The sequence below is a fragment of the Microcaecilia unicolor genome, chromosome 1 (genome assembly GCF_901765095.1).
Source record: "Microcaecilia unicolor chromosome 1, aMicUni1.1, whole genome shotgun sequence".
In the NCBI taxonomy this organism is placed as follows: domain Eukaryota; kingdom Metazoa; phylum Chordata; class Amphibia; order Gymnophiona; family Siphonopidae; genus Microcaecilia; species Microcaecilia unicolor.
Genome location: NC_044031.1, coordinates 480,241,147 through 480,264,813, shown reverse-complemented (window position 1 = coordinate 480,264,813; position 23,667 = coordinate 480,241,147). Strand labels below are relative to the sequence as shown.

Genomic DNA, 23,667 nt, shown 5'->3' with positions numbered 1-23,667 from the left:
CTTAAAACATACAATTTGTGGATCTTCTTATTTGTTCCCCCCTTTTCCTTCCCCAGCCTTACACCATAATAGCAATAAGCATGTTTACTAATACCTTACCACCCCTATATAACTATTATTTAATAGAGGACTCCCTATACAATGTAAGGGGATAACAGTAAGTTGCCCGCCCCTGCCGCCGCCCCCATCCCAAGGTCATCGTCGCCGCCGCCCCCCTATGTCCACCACCGGGCCAGGTCCCCCTGAATTCAAATCATAGCGCCTCACCTCGACCTTTCTCCGTGTGAAAGAAGCACAGCAGGGGCAGTCTGCAGATCACCTCCCTTCGGGCCTTCCCTCCCTGTGTCCCGCCCTCATCTGACATAACTTGCACGAGGGCAGGACTCAGGGAGGGAAGGCCCGAAGGGAGGTGATCTGCAGACTGCTGCTGCTGCGCTTCTTTCACACGGAGTGAGGTCGAGGTGAGGCGCTATGATTTGAATTCAGGGGGGCCCAGCCCGGTGGTGGACGGAGGGGGGTGGCTGGAGGGGGGGCAGGTGGAGGGGACTGCGGCGCCGGACTCCCCTTGGAGGGCCGGGCCCGGGGAATTTTGTCCCCCTGCCCCCCCCCCCCCCGGCGGTCCTGGTGAGGTGTGTACCTTGGATATTTTATATGAAGTCCACTGCAGTGCCCCCTAGGGTGCCCCACTGCTCTGCTGGGATGTCTGTGTGGCCAGTCTACTAAGAATGCTGCCCGCCTTCCCCCCCACACACACACATCCCAAAGGCTTGTTTTTGTGCATTTTTCTCTTGGATTTTTTTTTTTTTTCAAAAATGGTCACAAAAGAAAAATGCACTGACCATAAACTGTCTAGCAAACAGACATTTTTGAAACAAAAAGATAGACATTTTTCTGGTTTGAAAACTTGATTTTTGGACGTTTTCATCAAAACATCCAAAATCGGATTTAGATGTAATATCAAAAATGCCCCTCCACATGTGCTCTCATAAATTACTTAAAATGTAGTTATTGAAGAAGGATATATTATAATTTTAATACTTTGTTATACTGTAGGAATATTGTATTGGTCTCTTAATACATAGTGGTTGCTGTTAATCATCTAGAGCTTCTGGGACATGACAGTACATAAAAATTGTGTAATATTATTACTATTTTCTGACTTTCTATATTGCCTGATTGAGTACTTGTTTGTATTTTTTTTCAATAAAAAGAATATGGGACTGCTGGGAAATCCAGAAATCAAGAAGAGAAAACAAAAATACAATTCAAGAATTATTTTGGTGCAGGGGCGTAGCTACGTTGGGCCACGGGGGCCTGGGCCCCCGTAGATTTGGTCCTGGACCCCCCTGCCAATGACCCTCTTGACCACCCCTCCCGTTCTGTTTCTGTGAGTCTGACGTCCTGCACGTACAACGTGCAGGACATCAGAAACAGAACGAAGCCTTCCGTGGGAAGCAAGAGGACCTCAGCTGGCGGGGGTTGGAGTCCCTCGCCAGCAAAGGTAGGCGATGACGACAGCGGTGGGGGAGGGTTGGCGTCGGGAGGGGGGGTTGAGAGGGTCATTGGTGGGGGGGCAAAGTTGGTGGTGGCAGTGGCGGGGGGGGGTCGGCTGGCAATGGCGGGGGGGGGGGTCGGCGGCACCGGGGGGGGCTAAAATGCGCCCCTCACCTGGGCTTTGGACCTCCTCCCGCCGAAGTCTGGCTACGCCCCTGTTTTGGTGGAGGGAAAAGGACAGATGGGCAGCCCATAACATGGACAGGAGATAGAGGGGGTCTTTTACAAAGGCACAGTAGGATTTTTAGCACGCGCTGGAGACGTCCATAGAAATATATGCTAAAAACGCTAGCGTGCCTTTTTAAAACAACCCTAGAGTGATTCTGAAAAGATGTAAGGGAGAGATTCCCCACAGGAAAAAGGAGGAAGGGAAAGGTGATCCAACTTTATTTTGGGAAGGTCACTGTCAAGCAAAGTGGGGTAACGAAGAGTGAAACTTGCAGTATTTGTATTTTAAGATCTTGAACAATTTGTTGTATCAAGTGGTAGAAAGAATGTATAAAGGAGGAGGTATAGATATTGATTAACACATATCCTGCTGCTAGTAGGAAATCTGGGGTATGTGGCATGCAAAGGAGTTATTGGCTTGGTGTTTATACACAAAGCTATTCTATGGTGGTGTCCTGAATGCCATTTCGTAGGATGAAAGCCAACAGGTAACGTTTCCCCTCATCCTGCTACTGATTATCAATACTTTCTGGAGACTACAGATTACTAGTCTGAGTGTGGGAGGGCACTATATTTTAGATACTATCAAAATTGCCCTCTAGAAGTCCTAGGGAATTGCACGTACTCAGACGGGTCTGTTTGACAGGTTGAGCAGATAACCTAAGAAAGCAAGTGTTCAAGCAACAGCCACATCAGATTGGGATGATAGAATAACTACTAGCTGGGTCTGTCTGGCAGGCTTCAAATACAGTAAAAAGAGGAAGGAAAGAGGTGCTGACATAGCTGGGTCTGGCAGGCTATGCAGGTTACTGGGTAGGACCTAAGTGGTGGAATTTGTATGCTCTTCCACCCAGATGAAAGAAGACAAACTGGATACGGTAGGTTTATTACAAATTGCCTACTGTACCTAAGTATAACTCACTTAGAGGCATATTTTCAAAGCACTTAGCCTCCCAAAGTTCCATAGAAACCTATGGAACTTAGCCTCCCAAAGTGCTTTGAAGATATGCCTCTTAGGGGCCCTTTTACTAACATTAAACCCCACAGTACCCCACATGAATTTATATCACATATATTTTAATCAAGGATATCACATCACATACATAAATACATATATAGACATCCATATCCGGTGTCTGCAGAACTCACTCATACAAGCCTTTCATACCGCCAACTCTCACCAATACACATGATGTTACATATATATTACATATATAGTATTTTCACATGCATCAACCTAACTATATAAATCAATGTCCATGTTCTTTGAAGGAAAAATAAGCCTGTTAAATAGTCCCACTAACAAGCCCCAGTCTTAAATATCAACTCAGCGCTGACTTCCTCTGCGCTGAAAAATGCAAACAGTTCTTCATTCGCTAATGCACGCATCCAGTTCTTCAATTGGGTGCGTGCTTAAACTCAATCCTCCATGTCAAATAAACATTCCCGCATAGGCAGTATAGAGAATTTCCTTTGTGGCGGTAAGCAAGCTTGACAAGCGCTACTGCTGGCAACCGCTAACACACTCGGCCAAACATCTATTTAACAGGCTTTCCTTCAAAAAACATGGGCATTGATTTATATAGTTAGGTTGATGCATGTGAAAATACTATATATGTAATATATATGTAACATCATGTGTATTGGTGAAAGGTGGCAGTATGAAAGGCTTGTATGAGTGAGTTCTGCAGACATCGGATATGGATGTGTATATGTATTTATGTATGTGATGTGATATCCTTGATTAAAATATATGTGATATAAATTCAGTACTGTGGGGTTTAATGTGAATTTATTTGAATATCCTAGTTTATGTATTATCCCCCAGGGTGGTATAGGCCCTTTTACTAAGCCACGTAGGCACCAACGCACACCCAACGCAAGCCAATTTGGAACTAGTGCCCAGCTACCGTGTGGCCCGGGTAGTAATTTTCATTTTCTATGTGTGTCCAGTACTTGCACCGGAAAATATATTTTATTTTGTGGCGCGCAGCGCTAACCGAGCGGTAATCAGCATTTTACGTGTGCTGACGATTACCACCCGGTTAACTCATGAGACCTCACCGCTAAGTCAATGGGTGGCGGTAAGGTCTCAGGCCCAAAATGGACGAGAACCAATTTTTATTTTGCCGAACGTCCATTTTCGACCAGGTGCGCTGAAAAATGGACTTGCATGCTTCCAATACACGCGACTACACCAGCGCAGGCTACTTTTTACGTATCTTAGTAAAAGGACCCCTTTGAGCTACCAATGAAAAGGCTTGAACTAAATACAACTTAAACAATCATATATGGCTGGCAGCTGGGATATATCATTGCAGTATGGAGAGGAATAACTGGGCAGACTATGAGTCATTTGGTCTTTCTCTGCTTTCCTCTACTATGAAAAACCCTTAACTGTATTTCAACTACTTCTTGGTTTCCCCAACTATGTTCTCTGTCCCCTCAGCCCACATCCTCAAGGTCTTTTTTCACTTCTCCCTTTTCCTTCTCTGTACATATTCATAAGAGCAAAAAGTGCCAATCCTATCTGTACAAATGCTTTAAAATCCACCATTTCCTGTCACAACATATTTCTAGGACCCTTATTCAGTTACTCATCTTCTCCCACCTAGGCATTTTGCTTTTATATGGCAATTTTAGCCCTAGTGGTAATACTGCAAGACTACCACCTGCCATTTTGAACCTGGTGCCAGCATGGGTGGGAGTGACTACTACTACTACTACTTATTATTCCTATAGTGCTACTAGACATATGCAGCACTGTACACTAAACATGTAAGAGATAGTCCCCGCTCAACAAAGCTTATAGTCTAATCAAGACACAGAAGCACTGTACACCCTGAAAACCTGGCTGGCTGGGGTGCCGTGCAGCACCCTGAAAACCTGGCTGGCTGGGGTGCCGTGCAGCACCCTGAAAACCTGGCTGGCTGGGGTGCCGTGCAGCATCCTGAAAACCTGGCTGGCTGGGGTGCCGTGCAGCACCCTGAAAACCTGGCTGGCTGGGGTGCCGTGCAGCACCCTGAAAACCTGGCTGGCTGGGGTGCCGTGCAGCATCCTGAAAACCTGGCTGGCTGGGGTGCCGTGCAGCACCCTGAAAACCTGGCTGGCTGGGGTGCCGTGCAGCACCCTGAAAACCTGGCTGGCTGGGGTGCCGTGCAGCATCCTGAAAACCTGGCTGGCTGGGGTGCCGTGCAGCACCCTGAAAACCTGGCTGGCTGGGGTGCCGTGCAGCACCCTGAAAACCTGGCTGGCTGGGGTGCCGTGCAGCACCCTGAAAACCTGGCTGGCTGGGGTGCCGTGCAGCACCCTGAAAACCTGGCTGGCTGGGGTGCCGTGCAGCATCCTGAAAACCTGGCTGGCTGGGGTGCCGTGCAGCACCCTGAAAACCTGGCTGGCTGGGGTGCCGTGCAGCACCCTGAAAACCTGGCTGGCTGGGGTGCCGTGCAGCACCCTGAAAACCTGGCTGGCTGGGGTGCCGTGCAGCACCCTGAAAACCTGGCTGGCTGGGGTGTTTTCAGGACCAGGTTTGGGAACCACTAAGCTACACAATACTAAACTAAAACAGAGTTTTAACCTTTCCTGCTAATAGGAGTGAAGTGCAATTGTCTGCTGGAAGGAGACAGCATTATGCCTGCTGATTGAACAGTCTTGCATTTCTCAGAATTATGAAGCATGAGTCAAGATTTTCCTACACAGGTAGCTCTCTTCTTATTGCCCTTCTCTCTATAGTGCTTCTCAATGATTAATGCCCATAAAAGATTCAGATTGTATCAGAAAGCTATAAGCAGTTTTTAGAAATAAAAAGTTACCCATCTTACCCGCTGCCTTTGAACACTGATATATAGTTATCTTCACCTTCCCATGGCTTGTAGTCGATACAAGATTTTAGCCGATACCGCTCAAATGCTTTAAGTATAAGTCCTTTAGCATTAATTTCTGTAACAAAACAGGCACATCTTGTCATATCCTAGCAGAGCATATTATTTTTTTTCAAAACAATACATTATGTGTTTGTTATATACAGGCCCAAGGAACTAAGTTGTGCTGAACTTGGTGGCAGTTCACATACTATTTTATTTCTAGAGAGTGATATTTCATTACTACGCATTATGGAGGTAACTCTATAAGGATCCACATTGATTTAAGTGGCAAGATGTGCCTAAACACCAGTATTCTAGCAATCTATATGTGTATATGAACAAATGTATGGCAATAATCTGGCCTCACCCTATTCTGTAAGTACTCGCCTATTTCCAATAGTATGCACTTTATTTAATTCATTTATTTAAAAAAAATCGTATAGCCAAATATCTGAAATCTATGCAAGAGGGCATTCACATGGACAGATCATAGGCAGGGCTGATAAACATAACTTATACAATGCTAACATGCTACAATCTAGATATGCTCCAAATCTACAGACCGTATATTTAGAGTGTGGGGACCCAATATCAACAAAATACATACAATGTCCCGAACAGTAACCTTTGGAATAATATTTTGAAATTCCGTATCATATTTAACATATCAAAACATCTTCATATCAGTGTGGATGAGTGCGATCAGTTTTTTGAAGGGGATCTTCAGAGTCTACTGCAGCTCACACCCTATGAACATTGCATTCCTTTGAGACAATGGTTGAGGCGCAAATCGTCATTGATCCACCTGTTTTTACTTTTTGTTTTAATTGCTTTTAGTGTATTTAACTTCATTTCAAGCATGTTAGCATATCACATATAGCGTGTGACATGACTTACCTTCAGTTGACAGCAAAATTTCATCACAGGAGAACCTCCGCCGACTTGGCCAGGTTTCGAAAACTTCCTCAGGGAAGAGGTTGTAACTACATGGCAATCGCGCTCCTGCATAGGTAGAAAAATGGCTGCTTCCCTATGCAGGAGCGCGATTGCCATGTAGTTACAACCTCTTCCCTGAGGAAGTTTTCTAAACCTGGCCAAGTCGGCGGAGGTTCTCCTGTGATGAAATTTTGCTGTCAACTGAAGATAAGTGATGTCACACGCTATATGTGATATGCTAACATTATAAGTTTGGGATAATGCTTGAAATGAAGTTAAATACGCTAAAAGCAAATTTTTTAAAGTAAAAAAGTAAAAACAGGTGGATCAATGACGATTTGCGCCTCAACCATTGTCTCAAAGGAATGCAATGTTCATAGGGTGTGAGCTGCAGTAGACTCTGAAGACCCCCTTCAAAAAACTGATCGCACTCATCCACACTGATATGAAGACGTTTTGATATGTTAAATACGATACAGAATTTCAAAATATTATTCTAAAGGTTACTGTTTGAGACATTATCCAGCTTATAATCGAAAGACAAAAATGCCTATATTGCGACCTAAATCGGGAGATAGGCGTTTATCTCCCAAAAACGAATAATGCTGTATAATCGAAAGCCGAACTTGAACGTTTTCAACTGCACTCCATCGCGGAAGCGTACAAAGTTGACGGGGGCGTGTCGGAGGCGTGGTGAAGGCGGGACTGGGGCGTGGTTATCACCCGAACAGAGATGGGCGCCTTTTGCCGATAATTGAAAAAAAGTATGTGTTTGTAGCTAGAATTTAGGGCACTTTTCCTGGACCCTGTTTTTTCACGAATAAGGCCCCAAAAAGTGCCCTAAATGACCAGATTACCAGCAGAGGGAATCGGGGATGACCTCCCCTGACTCCCCCAGTGGTCACTAACCCCCTCCCACCACAAAAAATGATGTTTCACAACTTTTTATTTTCACCCTCAAATGTCATACCCACCTCCCTGGCAGCAGTATGCAGGTCCCTGGAGCAGTTGTTAGGGGGTGCAGTGGACTTCAGGCAGGTGGACCTAGGCCCATCCCCCCCTACCTGTTACAATTGTGCTGCTTAATGCTTAGTCGTCCAACCCCCCCCCAAACCCACTGTACCCACATGTAGGTGCCCCCCTTCACCCCTTAGGGCTATAGTAATGGTGTAGACTTGTGGGCAGTGGGTTTTGAGGGGGATTTGGGGGGCTCAACACACAAGGGAAGGGTGCTATGCACCTGGGAGCTCTTTTACCTTTTTTTTTGTTTTTGTAAAAGTGTCCCCTAGGGTTCCCGGTTGGTGTCCTGGCATGTGAGGGGGACCAGTGCACTACGACTTCTGGCCCCTCCCACGAACAAATGCCTTGGATTTATTCGTTTTTGAGCTGGGCGCTTTCATTTTCCATTATCACTGAAAAACAAAAACGCCCAGCTCACAAATTGTCGAATAAAACATGGACGTCTATTTTTTTCGAAAATACGGTTCGGTCCGCCCCTTCACGGACCCGTTCTTGGAGATAAACGCCCATGGAGATAGACGTTTTCGTTCAATTATGCCCCTCCATATGTATTTTGTTGACAATCTAGATATGAGCATTTCCACCAGCTCTATAGTTGGCGTTACATTCTTGTGCCCGGTTATATTAGGCACCTACTTTACTTAGGGGTCCTTTTACTGGGCTGTGGTAAAAGGGGGCCTGCGCTAGCATCAGCATGTGCACTGAGGCCCCATTTTACCACAGCGGGTAAAAGGCTGTCTTATTTGGGCGCCAAGAAATGGCCATTTGGTAAGTGAACCACTTACCATGCAGCCCTTGTGGAGGTGGAGAACTTACCGCCACCCATCGAGGTGGTGGTAAGGGATCCCGCACTAACCCAGTGCTACAATAATAGAAAATATTTTTGTAGTGCCAGAAATGGCGCACACTAGGGGTGGGATTGGCAAGCGGCAACCCCATTGCTGCACGCCAACTCTTTAGTAAGAAGGCCCCATAGTGCATTAAGCGACTTGTGTGCTATAGTTACAGAATGACGGTTAGCGCCGAGCTAGCACTTACATGCATGACTGTAACAGGCACGCTCGTAAGCTCTAGAATTCTATAACTTAGCGCACATATTGGCATCGAACGATAGGTGATCTGTTATAGAATGAGGGGGATAGAGAGCAATCACAGTATGCTTATTTAGGGACACCTAGAGGGCCTCTGAGTCCCCTACTTTCCTCTATGGAATACTAGAGGATGTGTTATCAGCAGTTAGTGATATGGGTTTTGAAAAGGGTTGGACAAATTCCTGGAGGAAAAGTCCATAGTCTGCTGTTGAGACACACATGGAGAAACCACTGCTTACCCTGGAATCGGTAGCATGAATCTAGCAACTGTTTGGGATTCTGCCAGGTACTTGTGACCTGAATTGGCCACTGCTGGAAGCAGCTGGTCTAGATGGACCATTGGTCTGGCTATTCTTGTGTTCTTATGTAGCGTAAATGGATATATACACGCATAAGCACTTAGCTGCAAGCACTTATGCTAGCCATAGAGCTGGTGTAAAGGTTTGCATCTAAATGCTGGAGAAACGCATGTAACTTATAGTGCATGTCCTGCTCTGCTGTGCCCAGACTCTATCCATGTATATGCCCACCTGTTAAATATATGCTATGTCAAATATACATGTGTTTACTGAATAGTGCTTAGGGGCTTTTGGAATTTACTCATGTATGTGCCCACATATGCACCTATATGCTAATATTCTAATCATTTATACATATAATTGCCATGTAAATGTTAGCATCTTATTTATGGAAATATCGCCATAGTGCCACTGATAATGTAAATGATTTTTAAACATTGATGTTACATGTTTATGAAGTTATTTCATGCAGGAGTTTTCACATCTAAAGTTCTTTTTATGTGTGTAAAAGGGCTTTCATAAAACTACTCCAGGAGTTGCCTGTCTAAAAGTACAGGCGATGACAAGAAGGTATGTACCTATATGTGAGCATATTCTGGGGCAGTATCTGGGCAGAGCAGGGCTGTGATGGAATGCCTGGAATAAGCCCAGGTTTCCTTAATTGCACTCCCTCACTGGGCCGCTTTAATGGAGCAGGGGTAGTTGGCTTAGCCAGGAAGACGGGGCCCAGTCAGAGAAAGTTAAAGCCTCAGAGTGGGAACAGAACAAGGAAGCACTGAGTAAGGCATAAGGGATCCTCCAAGGGTGTTACAAGTGAGATCACAGTGTCTGAAGATGGACCTCAGGGCACTGGCGTCGCAGGGGGGGCTGCCACCCAGGGCAGGGCGGTTCACCGTTGCACCCCCCTGGGTGCAGCACGATGACACCCCCCCCCCCTTGGCGCATTGAAACCCCCCCCCCGACCAGTTCCCACACCCTACCTTTAAAAAGAATATTGGAATCCGAGGCGAGGCGCAGCGCCTCGCGCCTGCCCTGCACGTAAAAGAAATGTGGACCGTTGGGCCTTCCCTCGCTCTATCTGTCCCGCCCTCCGCTGTCGCAACTTCCTATTTCCGCAAGGGCGGGACAGATAGAGTGAGGGAAGGCCCAACGGTCCACATTTCTTTTCCGTGCAGGGCAGGCGCAAGGCGCTGCGCCTCGCCTCGGATTCCGATATTCTTTTTAAAGGTAGGGTGCGGGAGCTGGTCGGGGGGGTGTCGATGCGCCGAAGGGGGGGAGCTGGCAGGGAGCACCCCCCCTGAGCTGACACCCGGGGCGGACCGCCCCTCCTGCCCCCCCCCCCCCCCCCCGTTGCTACGCCACTGCCTCAGGGAAGGTAGGAGCTCCGTGACCTTTGTATAACAGAACAGAACATTGCCAAGGTAGGGCATTATTCCTTAACCTTGTGAAGTTATAATCCTTAAGTTTGGTTAATTGTGAATTGGGAAGGAAAGGAGTAGTTTGGGTAATTGTGAAGACATAACCAGTGCTCATTGAGACTGTGGGGCCCTGTCAGAGACAAGGACTGAGGAACATTACATGAACTTAAAAGAAAGATACTTTTGTTTACTTTATCCAGTCTCTGAAGTGAGCAGGCTGTACACACTTGTAAATACCAATAAAGTGTTTGTGTTTCACTTTCACCTCTGAGTAACTGTGGTCGTTGAGGCTCCACACCTGGCCATAACCACACTACAAGGGCCAAGTTACACTTTACATATGTACACGCACAAACTTTGTATTTTAACACTTATGCCTGCTCCTGAACAGGTATAAATGCTTAAGGCGCGTAGGCACCTACATGCGTCAAATTGGCACTAGCGCCCGGCTACTGCATGCCCCGGGTGGTAATTCCATTTTTGGCGCACCCAAAACACGCAGTAGAAAATATTTTCTATTTTCTACCATGGGGGCCCTTACCCGGTGGTAATCAGCAGTTGGAGTGCGCTACACGCTTACCGGCCAGTTAGCGCATGAGACCTTATGGTGGCGTTAAGGTCTCAGGCTGAAAATGGACGCACACTGGTTTTCATTTTGCTGCATGTCCATTTTCCGGCACATTAAAAATAATTCCCTTTTTTCCAGGTGCGCTCAGGAAATGGAGTGGAGGAGTGGCCTAGTGGTTAGGATGGTGGACTTTGGTCCTGAGGAACTGAGTTCAATTCCCCCTTCAGGCACAGGCAGCTCCTTGTGACTCTGGGCAAGTCACTTAACCCTCCATTGCCCCATGTAAGCCACATTGAGCCTGCCATGAGTGGGAAAGCACAGGGTACAAATGTAACAAAAAAAAAATGGACCAAAACACATGCCAAACACACAAAAGGAAGGTCTAAATCTCCCGTAAAATCAAACACAAACCACAAAAAATGGCGGAAGATGAACCAAAACAGACCAGAAAAACCATAAGGAGTAAGAGCACCAGAAAAGTTTAATGGGACCCTACACGGTCCGTGTTTCGGCCAACAGGCCTTCCTCAGGGGTCCTGAATCTGACGTTTACAGGTGCACCTCCGAGATACTCATGAAACAAAAAGCAAAATACGCTAATGCTGTCTGATGGTGGACGTAAGCGTGTATGCTAACAAAAACATACACACTTACGTCCGCCATCAGACAGCATTAGCGTATTTTGCTTTTTGTTTCATGAGTATCTCGGAGGTGCACCTGTAAACGTCAGATTCAGGACCCCTGAGGAAGGCCTGTTGGCCGAAACACGGACCGTGTAGGGTCCCATTAAACTTTTCTGGTGCTCTTACTCCTTATGGTTTTTCTGGTCTGTTTTGGTTCATCTTCCAAAACACATGCCCACACCAGTGCAGTCCACTTTTTGGCATGCCTTAGTAAAAGGGCCCCAAATCTAGCCACAATTTCTGCCAGTTTACCCCTAGTATTTTATAAAAACACACAGGCAGCTGGGTCTTCATAAAATAGTCTAAAGATAAATGCCTCTATGGCCCTGACACATAGGCAACATGTTATTAAAATTAAAACATTAGCCATGCCTGGGAGTATTTCTTTCTTTCTGGGGTTTTTTTTTTTTTTTATTTTAACAAGGGACTCCTGCCCTTTCTGATAAAGACTTTTTTTTTCCTGACTCTTCCCTCTATGATTACTATGCTTTGTACAATAATTTGCATCAGATGAATAGAATTTTATGAAAATGCAAAGTACCTGCCAGCCAGACCTAGTTCACAGATGGACTTTGAGATATTCTGTGGACATAGGTCATATGAAATGTATTCAGGAGTACTTTGAATTTAGAGTACCCCCTTTTTATGACACACTATTGCCCATAGTCCAGCTCTCTCTGTTCTTAACTACTGCCAGCTTTTCCCCTGTCAGCAACTTTTAATCTGTCCTCAGCCTTCACATAAACAGAAGGGCAATCTTCTGCATCATGTGTCTGCACTGAGCTGGAGGTAATTTCATGGGTGTGCTAAAGGCAGAGATGTCTGCCTGCACCATACCAGTTCCATTTCAGTCTCTAATTTCCTTTGTTTAAATCAAATGATATTGTACTTTCTCTTCAAATCCTGAGAACTCTGAAAGGTTGCTATTATGAGAAGTCCCCTCCCCCTCCCCCACCTTCATCCTTTTTCTTGCTTCTGTACTGTACACCCCATTTAACAGATTCTGTTAAATAATGTCTGAGGATCATACTGACATAATTCACTTCACGTTTTTTTTAAAATATAATAAATAGAAATTTGTTGTAAAGATGTACCTACCCAAGCTATCCTCCAAGTAGTATGGGACTGTTAATGGCCATCTATATTGTTCACCAATAATAGAGTTTCTTTCATTTATCTGTAAGAGAATATAAAGTCAAACAAAGTATAACCCCCCCCCCCCCCCCCCCCGATATTCAAAACCATTTAAAGCAGCCAGGAATGGCACCTGACCGGTCAAATGACACTTAGGGACCCTTTTACTAAGGTCCGTACAATCCGCGTCAAATTAGAACTACCGCCCAGCTCCTGCATGCCCCGGTGGTAATTCTAATTTTTACGCACGTCCGATAAGTGCTGATGATTACCACCCAGTTAACACGTGAGACCTTACTGCTAAGTCAATGTGTGGCGGTAAGGTCTCAGACCCAGCATGGACGCACGCCAATTTTTATTTTGCCACATGTCCATTTTCGGCTAAAAAAAAAAGGCCTTTTTTGCAGAAGCGCTGAAAAAATGAACCTGCGCATGTCCAAAACATGCACCTATACTTGCGCAGGTTATTTTTCGGCACGCCGTAGTAAAAGGACCCCTTAACCAGCTATCTGGCGATATTCAGCAGGGGATAGCCGGTTATCCCTTGCTGAATATTTCCGAGTGATGCCTAGGAGACAATTGGCTATATTGCACGATATAGCTGGCTCTCCCCGAATATTCAATTCATATCTGGTTATTATAAGCAGCCACATATGGTCGCTTAAATAGCTAGTATATCTTTAGCCAGTTTAAAGTTAACCGGCTATCGTCTAATATCAACTTAGCTGGTTAACTTTAAACCACTAAAAATAAACTGGATATTCAATGCTAGTCACCAGAAATGGCCCGGCATTCAGGGGCGGCCTGAGAGTGGTCTGGGCCCCCCGCCTGGCCACTGCCCAATGCCCCCCTACCGCCGCAGCCGACGCCCCCTACTGCCGTAGCCAACAACCCCCATACCCAATGCCCCCACCATCCCAGTTCTTTCCTACCTGCTGTGCTGTTGATACTCCCCCACCCACAGATGCAAATTTCAAAAACTGACATATTTCAATGACTATACTATAGGTTAACAAATACACATAAAACAAAAAAATGGAAAATATGATGATACCAATATTGGATCAAATATATTTTCCAGTTAGCTTTCAGAGGCCAAAACCTCTTTCCTCAGGTCAGGACAGTATACTGTTATTAAGGTGTTCTGTTCTGACATGAGAAAGGAGGGTTAGGTCTCCAAACATTAGCAAAAATGTATTAAAATTAGTCCAATAAAGATATCATATTATTTCCATTTTCTTTATTAACATAGCTAACACACTACTTTATACTACACTAAAAATAAAATTCATTTTTCCTACCTTTGTTGTCTGGCCATTTACTTTTTTCTAATTGTGTTGGTCCCAGTCTCTTGTTTCTTCTTTCCTCGATCTCGTCTTAACTCTCGCCAGTGTCTATCCCTCTCCCCCCCACCCTTTCCATCCAGCATCTCCTCCCTCCCTCCCTCTCTCTCTCTCTCTTTCCCCTTTTCGTCCAGCACTGCCCGGTTGCCCGAACGGTCAGTCCACCCTTGCCGGCATTGAATATCCGGGCTGACCACCGACCATGGGAGTTAGCCGGGCTCCCTCCCACAGTCTGACTATCGGCTCCATAATATTTAACCATGAATGGCCATGCGCATGGGGGATAATGAGCTGTTTAGTATTATCTGTGTATGTATTAAAGCACAGTAACAAGTATGCAAAATGCTCATTACCACAGGAAAAACTAGTGCCACTGAGGGCTATTGGCTGTCTCTAACAAAGCTGGTATTTCTCCTCTGTATCAAACTTCTAAGGCTTCTGATGGGGAGAGAAAGGGGGAAATGGGAAAGCTGGAAAAAGTTACCGCACTTTTAGGAAGTGTCACTGTGTAGTAATAATATCTTGGCCATCATTTGTGTACTATTGATCAAGGACAGTGTTTGCCAAGTTGGTCCTGGAGTAGCCCCTTGCCAATCAGGTTTTCAGGATATCCGCAATGCAAATGTTCATGCCCAAACACTGGCAGTTATGCACGTACCTGACAGTATTCTGTAACTTAGCACCTAACTGGTTGGCACGTCCCTGACTCACCCAATCTCCCCCCCCCCCCCTCACGACCACATTCCGCTTGGATATGTGCATTATTGTAATTAGGCCCTAAGTTTATAGAATAGGGGTGTAAGTCATTTGCGTGCATAATTACAAATTAGTACCAACTAGTGCTTGTTGACACCAATTATTGGTATTTAATGACAATTCAATAGCAATTAGCTAATTTAGAGGACCTTTTATTAAGCTGTGGCTAAGGCTATTTTTACTGCAGCCGAAAATTGGACGGTTTTCTATTTTTTGCATTAATGGCCATGTGCTAATGCTGCCGTTAGTGCATAGCCATTTAAAAAAAATTACTGCTTTGCCTGGGGGAGGTGAGGACTGGGTTTGTGGGTTGTGGTATAAAAATGTATAAATATATATGCAATGATTCTTCACATACAGTCCAAAGGAGTTTCATTTTTCAATAAAAAGTTTAAACGTGTAACATCATGAGAATTTCAGCAGCAGTCTGTACTGTATGAATTCTCTATGCTGTGCACAGTTCATTCGATGTTAACATTGCCATTGCTGGCCTATATAGTCCTGCCAGCCAATAGGGAAAGGGAAATGGGACTTGATATACCGCCTTTCTGAGGTTTTTGCAGCTACAGTCAAAGCAGTTTACATATATTCAGGTACTTATTTTGTACCAGGGGCAATGGAGGGTTAAGTGACTTGCCCAGAGTCACAAGGAGCCCAGTTCCCCAGAATCAGAGTCCGCTGCACTAACCACTAGGCTACTCCTCCACTAACAACATTCCATGTAGAAGCCTGCCCTTGCAGATCAGCAATGCTGTACATGCAGGACGTCAGACTCACAGAAGCAGAAGCCAGCGCGGCTGATCTGCAAGGGCAGGCTTCTACATGGAATGTTGCTAGTGGAATAGCAACATTCCATGTAGAATCTCAAATAGTAGCAACAGAATCTCAATAGTAGCAACATTCCATCTAGAATCTACAAATAGTTTCAACATTCCATGTAGAATCTCAAAGAGGGAAAGAGAAATGGGACTTGATATACCGCCTTTCTGAGTTTTTTTTGCAACTACATTCAAAGCAGTTTACATAGTATATTCAGGTACTTATTTGTACCAGGGGCAATAGAGGGTTAAGTGACTTGCCCAGAGACACAAGGAGCTGCAGTGGGAATCGAGTCCAGTTCCCCAGAATCAGAGTCCACTGCACTAACCACTAGGCTACTCCTCCACTGCATGCATTTTGCAACAGCAATTTTTTCTAGGCCCCTATCACTCAGCAGATAGACAGCTTGGAGCCAGTTCATTTGTGGCCTTTCTGTAAACTTGCTGTTTCCTGCACCTGTCAGGAAATCACATATTTTAGCAGTAGGAGGGTTTATGGTAATAGGGGGAAGAACCTGGTGGCAGCATTAGTCTTCTGCTAAGTGTTCTAAGCCTTCTGCTTGCCCAATAAATTTGTGTTGGGTTCTATCTTCTGCCTTTGACCCATGTTAATAGGGAAATCCCTCCTGTCCAGCCTGATGGAGTAATGTGAATACAGAAACAGCCTGCTATATTCTCACGAATTGGCACTTAATAGGCACTTGCTAAAGAAGCAAGGATTCATTGGACCAAGGGAGAAGTGAAAGACCCGAAAAACCCAATTGCTGGCTTGTTTTAGTGGGAAGGTATATGGAACCTTCCTATCCCTGTCTAGTCCAGGAAAAGGAGAGAGGATTAATTCAGAGTATCTGCTGTGTCATCCAGGCATCCTGCCACTTTCAACCATAGCCGGCAAGAGAAGTAAATAACTTTTTATAACTGATAACCTCATCACTGCAGAGCCACTGAGTCTATCTTCTAGATACCAAGGAGCCTGTGTTTACCAGCTGATTAAATCTTGCTAACAGCTAATATCTGCTTACCAATAATAGCAACTGTAAAGAACTGTGTATGCCATGCCCTCACCTGTCCCGTGAGTAGTCTTGAGCAAGACGAGAATAAGGAGAATCTGTATGTGTCTTTTGGTATGACTGGAGGCGAGGAGAAGAGCTACTGTATATAGCTAGACATCTATTTGAAATGGTTCAAGCTCTACCCTCATTAATTGAAGGGTAGTAAAGGTTTTGATTTCAGCAAAAGAACTGGTGTGGTCTCCTTTATTCAATGATGTGTCAAGTCTGATGCAGAGCTTGCTCAGCTTCCCAGGAAAATCTTTGTCCTGCCCTTGTCCTACAACTAATAAATAATGGTGTGCACCCCCCCCCCCCCCCACCCCCAGGCCTCAGGGCACACCCTGAAAACCCCAACTGGCTGAGTGTGCCCTGAGGACTGGGTTGTGAAGCTGTGGTCTAGGCAGTTGCCTAGACCACCTTAAGCATGGGATTACACAGAAAAAAATTTACCATGCGAGCATTTTGTAGGCAGTAAGGGATCACATGGTAATCCTGTGCTAACCAGTAAGCATGCAAGTAATATAGCTGTGCTGATTAGCATAGGAATACCCACTCTCCACCCTATCACATGGCCCCTCCAAAACAAATATGTATATATATATTTTAGTGTGCAGATTAGCGTGTCCTAAAACCACAGGATGCCTGAGCGCAGTCATAGAAGTAGAGTGAAATACCCGAAATGATAAGTAGCAGTAGTAGTAGTAGTCTTAAGCTAATAAGATGTATAACATATATTTATTTATTTACAAAGGCTTGATATACCGCCATGCACCATGGAAATGTCTTCAAAGCAGTGTACAAAATAAAAGCTACAAGGGGGAAGACAGAGTTCAGCATGGGGTAGAGTAAGCAAGGGTGAAAAAGTGAGTCTTCAAAGCAGATTAAAATGCACGATAGGAAGGTTCTGAGCGAAGGAGAGAAGGTAATACATTCCAAAGCTTTGGGCCAATATGGCTAATCGCAGAGGTTCCAGTTGATTCTAGTCAGATAGCAGAGGGAGGAGGTAGTTGTAATAATCCAGTGTTGGTAGAGTGTAGTGCACGGGAAGGGGTGTAGGGTATCAAAAGACAGGAGAGAGAGTTCAGGGCCATGGGGAGGTGTGATTTGAACACCAGTACTAGAATCTTAAACTGGATCCGTGCCGACAAAGGTAATCAATGTTCTTGAGAAAGCAGGGTGGTGATATGGTCGAAAGGCTTGGCACAATGAAGAAGGCGAACTGCGGTAGATTGCACTAGTTGAAGTCTCTTTAAGGATTGAAGTGGATGAAAGTCCAGCATAGCGTGAGTTGGAGCAATCTAGGTGAGTAATTACTAGGGACAGTAAAAGAGAACGAATTGCTCCAAGAGGAAAACGAAAGCGAACAGCAAGTTATGTGATAGAGAGTGAAAAATGAAGCTTTTGACCACTGCGTTAATCTGGTGTCTGAAAGTGAGTTGACTGTCGAAGATTACCCCAAGAATTTTCATAGTTTCTTGAAATACGAGAGGGTGCCATGGCCACACTAGAGAGAATGCAGCTGTGGTAATGCTGCTGGACTGAGCAGCCCAATTTTCTCCATGCTAACTGCTGGTTAACATAGAAAGCGTTCCCGATCACCCTTTCTCCTGAAGTCAGTATAAGGCCTCAAAGCCCAATCCTCCCAATTCCCATCCTCCAAACGTCTCAGAGAGCCTCCAGGCCTGCCATTGCCCCCCCCCCCACCCCCCCACTTTACCTCCAACGTCAGAGATGGGGTCCTTTTACTAAGGTGCCTGAAAAATGGCCTGTGGTAATGTAGGTGTGGGTTTTGGGCACACATAGATCCATTTTTCAGCGCGCCTGCAAAAAAAATGCCTTTTTAAATTTTTGCCGAAAATGGATGTGCAGCAAAATAAAAATTGCCGTGCGTCCATTTAGGGTCTGAGGCCTTACCGCCAGCCATTGACTTAACAGTAAGGTCTCTCGCAGTAACTGTGCAGTAATCGCCTATGCGCGTGAGGTTGGAGTTACCACCCGATTTTCGCTGTGCGCCATAAAATAAAATATATTTTCTGGCATGCGTAGGAGACACGCATAAAAAATAAAATTACCGCACATACCATGCAGTAGCCGGGCAGTAACTCTTTCTTTCTCCTCTTTTCCTGAGATCACCGAGGATGAAACTTCCCGCCTTCTTTCCTCCTCGAAATGCACCACCTGTTCCTCTGATCCCATCCCCACCAACCTACTCAACACCATCGCCCATACTGTCACCCCCGCCATCTGTCACATTCTCAACCTCTCTCTCTCCACTGCAACTGTCCCTGACGCCTTCAAGCACGCCGTTGTCACACCTCTCCTCAAAAAACCTTCACTTGACCCTACCTGCCCCTCCAACTACCGCCCCATCTCTCTTTTACCCTTCCTTTCCAAAATATTTGAGCGTGCCGTTCACAGCCGCTGCCTTGATTTTCTCTCCTCTCATGCCATCCTCGATCCACTTCAATCCGGTTTTCGCCCTCTGCACTCGACAGAAACAGCACTCTCTAAAGTTTGCAATGACCTGCTCCTGGCCAAATCCAGAGGTCACTACTCCATTCTCATCCTCCTCGATCTTTCCGCCGCGTTTGACACTGTCAACCATGATTTACTCCTTGCCACGCTGTCCTCTTTTGGGTTCCAAGGCCCTGTCCTCTCCTGGTTCTCCTCTTATCTCTCCCACCGCACCTTCAGGGTACACTCCCATGGATCTTCCTCCACTCCCATCCCACTATCTGTTGGAGTTCCCCAGGGATCTGTCCTTGGACCCCTTCTCTTCTCAATCTACACTTCTTCCCTGGGCTCACTGATCTCGTCTCATGGTTTTCAGTATCATCTTTATGCTGATGACACCCAGCTATACCTCTCCACACCTGACATCACCGCGGAGACCCAGGCCAAGGTATCGGCCTGTTTATCCGACATTGCGGCATGGATGTCCAACCGCCACCTAAAGCTGAACATGTCCAAGACCGAGCTCCTCGTCTTTCCTCCTAAACCCACTTCTCCTCTTCCTCCACTCTCTATCTCTGTTGATAACACCCTCATCCTCCCCGTCCCATCTGCCCGCAACCTCGGAGTCATCTTCGACTCCTCCCTCTCCTTCTCTGCGCATATCCAACAGACTGCCAAGACCTGTCGCTTCTTCCTCTTCAACATCAGCAAAATTCGCCCTTTCCTCTCTGAGCACACCACCAGAACTCTCGTCCACGCTCTCATTACCTCTCGCCTTGATTACTGCAACTTACTCCTCACCGGCCTCCCACTCAGCCATCTATCCCCCCTTCAATCAGTTCAGAACGCTGCTGCACGTCTTATATTCCGCCAAAACCGATATACTCATATCACCCCTCTCCTCAAATCACTTCATTGGCTTCCGATCAGATATCGCATACAATTCAAGCTCCTCCTCCTTACCTACAAATGCACTCAGTCTGCGGCTCCTCACTACCTCTCCACCCTCATCTCCTCCTATGTTCCCGCCCGTAACCTCCGCTCACAGGACAAAGCCCTTCTCTCAATACCCTTCTCCACCACTGCCAACTCCAGGCTCCGCTCATTCTGCCTTGCCTCACCCTATGCCTGGAACAATCTTCCTTTACCCATACGCCATGCCCCCTCCCTACCCAGCTTCAAATCTCTGCTTAAAACTCACCTCTTCAATGCTGCCTTCGGCGCCTAACCGCTCGAGATATATAGAATGCCCCAATCTAACCACCCTATCAGATTAACTGTTCACTCGTCGTCTAGATTGTTCACTTGTCTTTAGATTGTTCTCTTGTCTTTTAGATTGTAAGCTCTTTGAGCAGGGACTGTCCTTCTATGTTTAAATTGTACAGCGCTGCGTTCCCTAGTAGTGCTTTAGAAATGCTAGTTAGTAGTAGTAGTAGTAACTCCAAATTGGCGCACGTTGGGCACGCATAGGCGTCTACGCAGCTTAGTTAAAGGGCCCCAGAGTCCTTTATTTCTTAGGGGAGGGATAGATTAGTATGTGTTAACCAGCCAATGCTCCCAGCCAGTTAGCTGTACTTTTGGGAATATAGTTAACATTTGAAGCTCAACGGAAATAATGAAAACTATAATCTGAGTAAAGAAAAGGCGGCTGAGGGTTGATATGATAGAAGTCTACAAGATAATGAGCGGAGTAGAGCCAGGGGACACAAGATGAAGCTAGAATATGGTAGATTTAAAACAAATAGGAGAAAGGTTTTCATTACTCAGCATGTAGTTGGACTCTGGAACTCATTACCGGAGAATGTAGTGACAGCAGCTGGCCTTACGGAGTTTAAGGGGGGTTTGGACAGATTCCTGAAGGAAAAGTCCATTGAACATTTTTGGGGTTTTGCCGGGTTCTTGAAGCCTGAATTGGCTGCTGTCAGAGACAGGATGCTGGGCTTGATGGACCCTTGGTCTTTTCCCAGTATGGCGGTGCTTATGTGCTTATGACATTCAGCAACAACTTTCAAACACAGCACATATATGTAAAAAATTTTTATCCATATTAATTTTTATTTGTGTAGCACTTATACTGCCTTTTGTACCACTGGCAAAGTGTTTTACTAAAAAATAATAAGGTGAAACTACTACTAATAATGGAGACAAAATCAAAACAACAGAAAAGTCAACAAAGTACAACAATCATAAGAGAAACATACAGCAAATGGCTAAAAATATAATTGGAGTAAACAGTTTTAAGGTAAGCAAATTAAAACATCTGCTAACCTGATGCAGCAGAAATCAAGCTGCCCTAGTCAGTCTAGCTCATGGTACTATGTTTTCAAACCTGATTTCAATTTCTTTTAAGATGTTCCAAATCTCAAAGAGATGTGCAACAAATAAGAAAAGAATGCTGCCTTTTGAAAGTTGACTTGGGAAAACTACACACCCAGAAATGAACTTGTAACTTGTGTGGGTACTTTTTCTATTAAAAACATATGTGTATACTTTTGGAAATCTAAAAGTATGTGTGTAAATGCACTCCTCATCCTAATCACATCCCTGGGAATAGCCACCCGATATCTGTGTACACTTAATTGTACATAAGGGGTGTAAATTCATTTGAAACAGCGTGAATATATATTAGGAATGAGCAAAATACATTTCCTTTGTTGTTTCATGTTGTTTCTAACCCAAAACAACAGGAAAAATACCCCAAAATGTCAGATTTCTTTCCAGTGTCATTAAATTTCAGATTTGTTTTTAGCTATTCAGTACAAGCTAGCCTTGAACCTGAGATCCTTTGGTTGGAAGTAGACAGCTGCATGGGAATGGGGATTATGGGAATAGAACCCACAGGATTCCCGTGGGTATGGAAGAAGTTGCCATGGGATTCCTGTAGGGACTGAAGAAGTTGCTGTGGAATTCCTGTGGGAGTTTAGTCAAAATCTCTGGTGACTCCAGAATGAGGCTTGGAATGCACTGAGAGGCAGCTGGAATACTAGACTGAGGCTTGGTACACTCATCAGTTGAATCGTGAATACTATCCAAAAAACCACATGTGCTGCGAGCATGTACATAACAGCATCAACTCCTGTGGGTATGGGTGGGGATGGAATGGATTGTAACGGGCATAGGTTAGATTCCATTGGGGATGGGTGACATTTCTGTCCCTGTGCAACTCTCTAGTTAGAAGGCAGCTACCTTCCAGTAGGAGCTAGTTTGCCAGTCCATTCCTAGCTGTGTCTTGTATTGCTGGTAATCTTAGTTCCTGTTTCCTGATTGATTCAGCAGGGACCAGCTCAGGGCAGGTTTAAGCATTTCTGCTCTGCCTCTGGGCTTGTTTCCTATTGCTTCACTGTTGTTTTCTTCTCCAGTTCTCCATTTGGTTCTAGGTTTTGTTTTTTTTTTGCCTTACTTCCTGAGGGCTCAGGATTCCAGTGTCTTCTCAGGCTCTTTGCTTTCATTTACATTGTTTTACTACTGTTTTATTAAAATTCTATTAACTTTGTATTTTAAATTACTATGTAAGCCGCATTGAGCCTGCATTATGTGGGAAAGCGCGGGGTACAAATGTAATAATAATAATAATCCTTATTTGCCCTTTTGTGTTGGATCCACATCTTGGAGGTGCAGTGACATTAAGATAAGGCTGTCAACTAGATCCAGATTCACAGGACAGGGATGATCCAGTCCTGGGTTTGGCCAGTTGTAGCTCTGATTTCCCCATTGCATTCCCTAAGAAAAGCAAGACTACAAGTCCCAGCATGCACTAGGGTAATCCCAGGACTGGATCAACCCTGTCCTACAATTCTGGATCCAGTTGGCAGCCTTACATTAAGACTTACTTTGAGCAATCCTAGTTCTTGTCTTGGTCTGGTCTAGTATTTAAACCTCAGGAGTCCCTGTTAGGGACTCTATGACAGAATGAACCAGCCAAAGTAACAGCATTGAAAAATTGACTCATTCACCTAAATAAAAAAAAGGATAGAAGAACTCAGCTAAATCTGAGTGCCAACAGTAGCAGATCTGCCAAGTTACCCAATTTCAAAAGGGAGATTTTAGGCCAGTCCTAGCATTCAAACAGCCATATCAAAATATATTATGGGCGGGGTGGTGGGGGCAGTCCGCCCCGGGTGCAGACCGCTGGAGGGGGCAGAAAGCAGCCGCACAGCTGTCGGCTGGGTGAGGTGATGCTTAGGGGGTGCAGGCAGTCTTTGGGGATTCAGTCTGTAATATAAGGGGAGGGAATTAAGATGGTTTTGCCATGAGTGAATTTTGGGGGGAGGGGGGCAAAGGCAGTAGCCCCCTCTTAATTAGCAAAATTGCTCTGAAACAAAAGTTTATAAAAACAAAACTTTAAAAACCTGCAAACAACCCTGGTAATCAAAGTGATTTTGTTGTTGTTGTTGCCTGCACGTCCCTAGTATATATATATTTTTTTGTATTTGTTACATTTGTATCCCACATTTTCCCACCTATTTGCAGGCTCAATGTGGCTTGCATAGTACCGTAAAGGCATTTTCCAA

The 23,667-nt window shown here is 45.2% G+C and overlaps 1 protein-coding gene across 1 annotated transcript in view; it reads right to left on the bottom strand.

Moving 5' to 3' along the window:
- Positions 1-23,667, bottom strand: part of MEP1B (meprin A subunit beta) — a 103,255-nt gene that overhangs the window by 43,420 nt on the left and 36,168 nt on the right. The window contains exons 5-6 of the mRNA XM_030190134.1: positions 12,698-12,776; positions 5,544-5,661 (exon numbers count right to left, since the gene is read on the bottom strand). Coding sequence (XP_030045994.1) covers positions 5,544-5,661; positions 12,698-12,776 — 197 coding nt within the window. The remainder of the gene's footprint in view (positions 1-5,543; positions 5,662-12,697; positions 12,777-23,667) is intronic.